The sequence below is a fragment of the Arachis duranensis genome, chromosome 8, assembly GCF_000817695.3.
Source record: "Arachis duranensis cultivar V14167 chromosome 8, aradu.V14167.gnm2.J7QH, whole genome shotgun sequence".
NCBI classification, from domain to species: Eukaryota; Viridiplantae; Streptophyta; class Magnoliopsida; order Fabales; family Fabaceae; genus Arachis; species Arachis duranensis.
This window is the reverse complement of record NC_029779.3, coordinates 32,955,514-32,964,160: the sequence shown is the minus strand read 5'-3', so window position 1 is coordinate 32,964,160 and position 8,647 is coordinate 32,955,514. Positions and strand designations below refer to the sequence as shown.

At 32.0% G+C, this 8,647-nt stretch overlaps 2 protein-coding genes across 2 annotated transcripts; both read left to right on the top strand.

Annotated features, from left to right (window-relative positions):
* The first annotated feature begins 2,287 nt into the window (after window positions 1-2,287).
* On the top strand, window positions 2,288-5,435 carry LOC107462257 (zinc finger protein NUTCRACKER). Its single transcript, XM_016080839.3, has 3 exons — window positions 2,288-2,506; window positions 2,581-2,977; window positions 4,344-5,435. Exons 1-3 carry the CDS (start codon window positions 2,386-2,388, stop codon window positions 5,290-5,292), a joined length of 1,467 nt encoding a protein of 488 aa, XP_015936325.1. The 5' UTR covers window positions 2,288-2,385; the 3' UTR covers window positions 5,293-5,435.
* A 1,963-nt stretch (window positions 5,436-7,398) lies between these two features.
* LOC107462244 (uncharacterized) lies at window positions 7,399-8,641 on the top strand. Its single transcript, XM_016080818.3, has 2 exons — window positions 7,399-8,134; window positions 8,274-8,641. The coding sequence occupies exon 1, from the start codon at window positions 7,455-7,457 to the stop codon at window positions 8,127-8,129; it is 675 nt and encodes a 224-aa protein (XP_015936304.2). The 5' UTR covers window positions 7,399-7,454; the 3' UTR covers window positions 8,130-8,134; window positions 8,274-8,641.
* The last annotated feature ends 6 nt before the right edge of the window (window positions 8,642-8,647 follow it).

The following is an 8,647-nucleotide window of genomic DNA, read 5'->3' as shown; positions in this document are numbered from 1 at the left end:
AGGAGGGAAATCAAAAGTTTAATTTGTTTTGTTTGACTGCTGCTAGTTGCATCACAATACTCATCACCAAGATGTGATATCTTATTATTAATATATAGCTAATAATATATGCATAATTAAGGCGAATGAATAAAATATATAAGAACAAGAAACAACAGTTAGTTTGATATGTACATATATATAAAATTAAAATCCAAGTGGGCTTGAATCCAGTCAATATGAGAACATATGGTCTTGTTTTCATTAGGACGATTATTCCCTTTTCTATGTATTTTGGTCGTTTCCTTTGGATTTTACCTTCCTTCAAAGTTTGTTGAATGTGTGGACACACGTGCTAGCTATATTAATTATACCCATTATTATTAATTATTTGATCTTAATAATTTGAATGAATTAAATGATAGAAGATTGATTATATATAGGGCATGCAATAATAACAATCTAGTAACATTTTTGTCATGTATGGATGTTGTTTGGGAAATGACCTGCACTTTCACTTTGACTATGTCCAAAAGACAAAGAAAGGGTTTGCTTTTCGTGGAAAATGAAGATTAATAAAGAACTTGCTTGCCTGCATATAATACATATGTGATAGTCACACTCACAGTCTCACACTCACACACACATGCATACACAAATGATTTTCACTTTTGACAGAAACAGCGTTTTTCTTTATTTTGATTTAGAGGCTGCTTGCTTTGGTAGCTGGTAGCTCCATAGTGATTCAAGTGAAAAAAAAATAAACTAAAATATTATTTTAGTTCTTATTGTTTGTATTATAATTTGGTTACTAATATTTTAAGATGAATTTTATGATGTTTATAATTTAGTGTTTAATTTTATTTAATTTATTTTTTTATGATAAATTATGAATATTTAATAATTATTTTTTTATATTTTTAAATTAAATATTAATTTTTAATTCTTTTTAATAAATTAGATAAATATTTTTAGGCATTATAGTAATTACTTATTTTAAATATTTTATTTCAATTTTAAAAGCTTTTAAATATTCTATTTTAATTCCAAAATAAATAAACAAGTTTAATATCATCTCATCGTTAAATTTGACATAAATAATTCGCATATTAAAAAGTTAATAGTGTTTAATTTCAGTATGTAAGTAAAATTGATTTACCAATAATCACCAATATAAATTTTTTATTTAATTTTAGAACGTTAATGATTGATGGTTAGGATTTGAGATTTTATACAAGAAGAAAATTAAAGAGAAAAAGTATTACAAAAAAATTTGAATTATATTTCTCTAATACATAGAAAAATATATGACTTAATTAGTAATGTTATTAACGTCCATTCACTTCGTTAACTATTTATGTCAAATATAATGATAGAACAACATTAAATTAGTTAAAATATTTTAGGACAAAAATAAAATATTTAAAATATTAAAAATTAAATTAAAATTTAACTCAAACATTCAAAACTAAAATAGTATTTTATCCAAAAAAATAATAATCTATCTAGCTAGATGAAGGACCAGTATTATTTTCATGTTTCTATAGCAACTTGCTAGCTAGCTAGGTAGCTATACGTATGCACAAAATGCAACAAATTTTCTTTAATTTTCTGAAAGAGAATTGTGTATTATATTACTACTGCTCTGCAGGATAACCATGTAATAAAAATTTAGGCTAAATTCTATAGGGCTTTTAATTTGATCTCTAATTTTTATTTGATTTATTTTTTATAATAATTTTATATTTTAAATTAAATATTAATTATTTAAATTTGTATTAATTAAAAATCAAATTTTAAATATCATAATAAATACCTTATATATGTATTTAAAAAAGTAACTGCTCATGTATATAAAATTATTTTCATACAAAAATAGTTTGATATTTTTTTATTAAATTATTATTTTTTACATAAATACAATTTCATTTGATGTTATTATATATGATGGGGCTGAGCTAGGCTAATCCTTGCAATATTTAGATAATTAACTAGAAAGAAATTTCGATTATTATGATGAAGGAAAAAGGTGATTGAAGGAGGGAAAAATGAGAGAAGGAAAAAGCAAATCATAATGGGATAATGATTCGAAATGAAGATTTAACTTTCCTCTGAGAGCTCATGATATGTGTCATGATACACCTTTAATTAATTTGGTTCTTCACTGTACATAGCCTCTTTAATTAGCTAGCTAGGTAGCTTTTCACCGCCTCCCATAGCATCTTAATATTTTATTCCACCTCAAAAGTAGATAATCAAATTCACTGTAACATCCATACATACATACACATCCACATCTACCACCATATATTATCACCATCCTCTTCTTTAGGGTTACCTACCTATTCTTCATCATATTCTCTTTCTCCTATTCTCTTCTATTTTCTCTATCTTCCAATTTAAACCATGGATGATGGAGAAGTTTCAAATGCTGCTTTCCCTCTTCATCACAACAACCAAACTCATCATCCAACTTCTAACAATCCTCCACCTTTGAAAAGGAAGAGAAACCTACCTGGAAACCCAGGTATTAATCTTTTTTCTCTCTTTTTTTTTCTTTTTCAATCATCGTCGTGACGAGTATTTTATGATTGCATACAGATCCTGAAGCTGAAGTGATAGCCTTATCACCCAAGACTCTGATGGCGACAAACAGGTTCGTGTGTGAGATTTGCCTAAAGGGTTTCCAAAGGGATCAGAATCTTCAACTCCATAGAAGAGGACACAACCTTCCATGGAAGCTGAAGCAGAGAACAACAAAAGAAGTAAGGAAGAGAGTGTACGTGTGCCCGGAGAAAAGCTGCGTCCATAACCACCCTTCAAGAGCCTTAGGAGACTTAACAGGGATCAAGAAGCACTTTTGCAGAAAGCATGGGGAGAAGAAGTGGAAGTGTGACAAGTGCTCAAAGCGTTATGCTGTACAATCAGATTGGAAAGCACACTCCAAAACCTGTGGTACCAGGGAATACAAATGTGACTGTGGAACCATCTTTTCACGGTAACTAATATCTCATCCATTAATCACAAATTTGATGCAAAAAGTAGTAACTTGTCTAGTGTATGTAAAAAGATAAAGGAAATGGATTGAAACAAGAGAGGTAAATAAATGGTATCCTCATATGTATGAATATAAAGAGAGAAGATAAAAAGATAGATGGAGTTAGTGGCTGTGTTTGCGCGTGGTGCTGCTTAGTGTTTTTGGCTTTTAGGACTAAAAGGTGAATATAATGGGGTCGATCCATCTTAGTGCAGATAAAAGATCGGATAGAGATCAAGATTCACACAACACATGTTTTCATTCATAACTTGTTGAGTTTGGATTATTTATGATTTAATTACTGAATCAACCTTTCCTTATATATGTACCTGATTATCTCCTTCTTTCTTCTTCTTTTTTCCCTTTGACTAACCTAAGATCTATAAGCTAAGATATACGAACATGTCATCATATTTATTAGTGCTCCAGTATCTTCCCAGAGATTCTTTACTAGTTAGTAAGAAATTCTTACTTTCTAGCATGTAATTTGTATACTTTACACTTTTATTATTAAATTAAGAATAATGATAGAAACTAACTTTTTTTGTTAATATTAGTAAATTTTTTTCGGTTGGTATTAATTTTATTATTATGTATTTTAGACTCCAAATTATACCACTTTAATTTTAAATTCTGAATTATAATTTTAAATAAATTAATTTTTTTTATACTTTATCTTAAAGTAATTATAGAAAGTGAGAGAAAATAATTTGTTTTATCTTTTATATCATCAAAATAATTATGAAAGAGATGCAAATTTCATTTCTGTTATATAAATATGCACCTGTTTCTTTAATTACATTTTATAGTTGTATAATAGTTCATGTATAATAATGAACTTCAGAGATAGTCACCAAAAAAAAAAAGAATTTCAGAGATTTATATTTGTGCCAGATTAAAACTTTTATTAGGTTAGTTAAACGGTTTGCCTTACATTTTTTTCAGTGTAATTTTTCTTCAAACTTACATTAACTCGAGATATTTGTGTATTGGACTTTGTTTTACGAGAGAGTGTTAGGTAAACAATGATTATTTTAAACAACATAAATAATTATTAATCAAATAAAAACATACTATACTTCTAAATTAATTATCTAAATTTTAATATTAAAATATTCATTCGTATACTTAATGAAATGAACATTCGATATATCTATTATTTACATTATTTAATATTTTCATTGTCTACCTATACTTTTTCTTGTTTTATATATCTGTATGAAATATGAATATATCTAAATAAAATACTTATTTAATTTGAATAGCTTTGGAAGATTATGAATATAATCTTGAATGTTAAACATTTTTCTGAATTTTGGTGATGCAGGAGGGACAGTTTCATCACACACAGGGCTTTCTGTGATGCCTTAGCAGAAGAAACAGCAAGGGTAAACGCAGCATCAACCATAAACCACACATTATTAGGTGCTAACAACATTGCTTACACCCTCATGCAGCAGCAAAATCATCATCCTTTGGTTCCTAATAACATGTCAACCCATTTCTCTTCAATTTTCAAGCCAATTTCTTCATCCACTACTGATGAAATAAGCAGCAATAGCCAAACATCTTCTAGACCCTTATCCCTTTGGAACATGGGTCATCACCCTCATGACACAACAACAATAATGCCAATTACTCACAACAATTTGCATGATATTCATCACCAAATTGGATTTGCTACAAACCCTCCTCCACCATCAATTTGGATGTTTGGAAACAAACATCCCTCCAATGGAAGCCAGCAAGAGATAATAACTAGCACTACAAGTGCTAATTCACTTCCATTAATGAACATTGTCAAGAATAATAATAATAACAATAATAGTAATAATAATAACAATAATAATCATGTTGCAAACCAGCTTGTAAGTGTTCCTTCGTTGTATAGCACCCAACACCAATCCCATGATCATGATCAAACAACAACAACATCTTCATCAGCAGCAAACATGTCAGCCACAGCTTTATTGCAAAAAGCGGCTCAAATTGGATCAACTTCTTCAACTGATCCATCATCATTTCTTGGGAGCATAGGTTTGAAATGCAGTAACAATAATAACCAAGGGCAAGATGGGAATAACAAATTTTGTGGGATTTACAGTTCAAGTTGGAGTGAGCCAGAGAGCTCTACGGGTGATTTGACACAAATGCCCCCTACAAAAAGAATGCGTGTGCAGAATGAAGATGGCAGTGCAGGGGGACAAACTAGGGATTTTCTCGGTGTTGGCGTGCAAACCATTTGCCACCCTTCATCTATCACTGGCTGGATTTGATGATTTAATTTTTATCTTGTATTCAAATGTGAAGCTCTTTTTTCTTTTTGTTAATTAATTACTTTTATCGTCCCGTTTTTCACTTTATCGCAATGGAAGGGAAAAGAATCATTATAATAAACATGAATATTGGAGATGAATAATGGAGTTGGAGTCAGAGACTCGCAGCATGAAGATTAAGTGTATATCTCATATAAATGTTATTTGTATACTTAATTAAAAGAACACTCAACCAATAACAAAATTCAGATAGAATAGATATGCAAGGAGGAAAAGTTGTGAAATGTGCATGATGAAGGCTGAAAAGTTTGTTGTTATAAAACCATTTTGGAGGGGTTAAAGTAGAGAGATCCATGCATATTCCTTTGAATCCTGAAAGCTAGCTAACTAGTGACTCCTTTTTAAAAAATGGTGGCTTTTAATTTTTAATAAAGGGGGATAGGGAGGGTTTGTGGAGTTGTGGGGGCAAAGGATATAAGAACCGCTTTTGGATTCCATTATTGCTTATAGTTTCATCTCTCTGTTGTTATGGCTATTCCCTGTCAAACTTACACTCAAAAGATACAATTTCCATTCATTCACATAATAAAACCATGATTCTATTCTTTCTTATTAAAATGAAATTAATTATTGTGCCCTTTTCATTAACTCCTCCACCAAGTTATATAAGGTTGCTATAATAAGTAGAGACATTTCAGGTTTTTATCAATTTTTACTTTTTAAGTGATCATATATACATTTTGATTTAAATTCAAATATAAATTTAAATCTAATTAACATTCACATATTATGTTAACAATGTGACTTTTTTTTTTAATTTTATAATTTAATTTTAATATACTAATAATATAAAATATTTTATATAATTTTTTAATTATATTTATTTTTTTATCACGATTTACGTAATCAATATGTAAAACTGTCTTATACCGCATTAAAATTAAATTAATTATTTTATCCGAACTATAAATATATATGTTTAGTGGTTTATAAACTCACTTAGCGCCTAACTTGTTCTTTGTTTCACCACTTGATCTTTTTATATTTGGAAAATGGAATCTCTAGTCTCTACTATATAATGAATTAGGCTACGAAAAACAACTTTTGGAGGATATAGGAAGACAATGTAGATATGCATGAGTGTAGTTACTGTCTTACATGAGAGTGTTACCGACTCGGTTGCATCATATCCATGAAAAGGGAAAGATAACATACGGATCAAAAGGAAAAAGAAAAAAAAAAGAGGTAAAATAGTAAAAGAGAAATGATAGTGATGATAACAATGTTATTGAGTTTTGACTGCCGCACTCGGCGCTCTATATGATTTTGTTATACTTTTGGTTACAAGGTCTCGTGGGTTGGTGGGACACAATGTTATCAAAATTGTGTGTTCCCGATTATACCAAATGATTTGATAGTCGTCTTTCTGGTAAATATGATGCAATTTATTATTGTGTATGGAAAGGATATATATGTTACGGAATAGAGAAAGTATGCATGCCATGCACCAAGTAGTAGTCAAATCGTAAGAGCTTTCCATTTCACGTAGCGAACTCAGTTAGATCAACATGAAACATCAAAATCTGAGTCACTACGCAAGTAACACATGCGCACACAAAGTAAATAGCTGAAACTTTATACATTTTCAAAGGAGACATATTTTGGTTATACGAAATACTCATTGCACAACGTTAATTCCGTATTTGTCCTGTGTTCTAGTCCTAATTTCTGAAACGGCAATGCTAAGAAAACAAAAAAATTAACCAGAAATTATCTTATTTAACTTTTATTAATTATTATATAATAATTAATAAAAATTAAATAAAATAAATTCTAGTTGATTTTGGCTAATTTATTTTAGTTATTAAATATTTCCGTTTCTGGATTAACACTGATGATTGTGTTATGTGTTTTTTGATGTTCGGATACTGTTTTGGATTAATTCTTGGTCCGCAATACTTGCGTAGTGCCACAAATTGTTTATATTTGGGCCCGCACTGAACCCATCTAATTTCCAAACCCATGGCATAAATAAGACCAAAATAGTTAAATCCTTTCTTTCAGCCCACATTAAGCCCAAAGATAAATACGAAAAAAAGCAAGAAAAAGAAGAATAGCGAAACGAAGCGTAGAGAGAGAGACAGAGAGAAGTGCGACAGAAAATGAAGTTCACAGATTCACCGGTGATCGAGCTTCCGGTCGGCACCTCCGTCCTCTCCCTCCAGCAAGACAACGGATCCATGCACGTAGGAACCTCCGTCTGGCCGTGCTCCCTCGTCCTCGTCAAATTCGCCGATCGCTGGTCCCCACTCACCAACACAGACCCTAACCCTTACTCCCCCCTCCTGGATTTCCGTTCCAAACGCGCCGTGGAGCTCGGCACCGGTTGCGGCGTCGCCGGCATGGGTTTCTACCTCCTCGGTCTGACGGACATCGTCCTGACTGACATCTCGCCCGTGATGCCGGCGCTGAAGCGCAACCTGAAGGTGAACAAACCCGTGCTACGCAAGAATCTGAAGCACTCCGTGTTGTACTGGAACAATAAGGATCAGATCCAGGCACTTAACCCGCCGTTCGACGTGGTTTTGGCGACGGACGTGGTTTATATCGAGGAGTCGGTGCAGCACTTGATTTCCGCCATGGAAGCCCTGGTGTCTGAAGACGGCGTCGTGTTGCTCGGGTACCAGGTGAGGTCTCCGGAGGCGCACAAGAAGTTCTGGGAGATGTGCGATGAGGTTTTCGATATCGAGAAGGTCCCTCGTGACCACCTGCACCCTGAATATGCGTACGAGGAGACTGATGTTTTTCTCTTGCGGAAGAAGAAGAAGAAGCAGTGATTTTGGTAAGCTTTCTAAATGAATTTTTAGAAATGCTTGAACTTGTTCACTCCTATGTCCTCCAAATCGAATTTACTAGTTGAGTTTTACAATTCAAGTTTTGTATACATTAGACACTTATTGCAGATAGATTATTTTTAACAGGGTAACAAAGTTGTGTTCATGCTCGCGATTGTGTTCGGTGTACCCAATGCTTGTCAAAGAAAAGATCTTTGTAGACTTCCTAAGCCTTGCTGCTGTATTCCTTTTTAGCTTGAAATACTATTTTCTATGGTGGAAGGTTGATGGCTCTGCATTACTGTTCTGAATTGCGACTATTTCGGGCTTACTTCAAGATGATGATAGGCTCGATTGTTGTACATGTAAATTACACCAACCGTATTGAGTGTTGACATGGAGGATTGACAATGTTCTGCCACCAAAATGCAATTCAAGAGATAGAAAACAAGTGTGATTAAGAGAAGTTAACTACTTATCTTTTCTTTTTTTTTTTTCTTTTTTTTTTTGGTTGGACACAA

Coding starts and splice junctions, on each gene's coding strand:
- LOC107462257 (XM_016080839.3), top strand. CDS start 2,386: ATGGATGATGGAGAAGTTTCAAATGCTGCTTTCCCTCTTCATCACAAC. Junction 2,507..2,580: donor AAACCTACCTGGAAACCCAG/GTATTAATCTTT, acceptor GATTGCATACAG/ATCCTGAAGCTGAAGTGATA. Junction 2,978..4,343: donor TGTGGAACCATCTTTTCACG/GTAACTAATATC, acceptor TTGGTGATGCAG/GAGGGACAGTTTCATCACAC.
- LOC107462244 (XM_016080818.3), top strand. CDS start 7,455: ATGAAGTTCACAGATTCACCGGTGATCGAGCTTCCGGTCGGCACCTCC.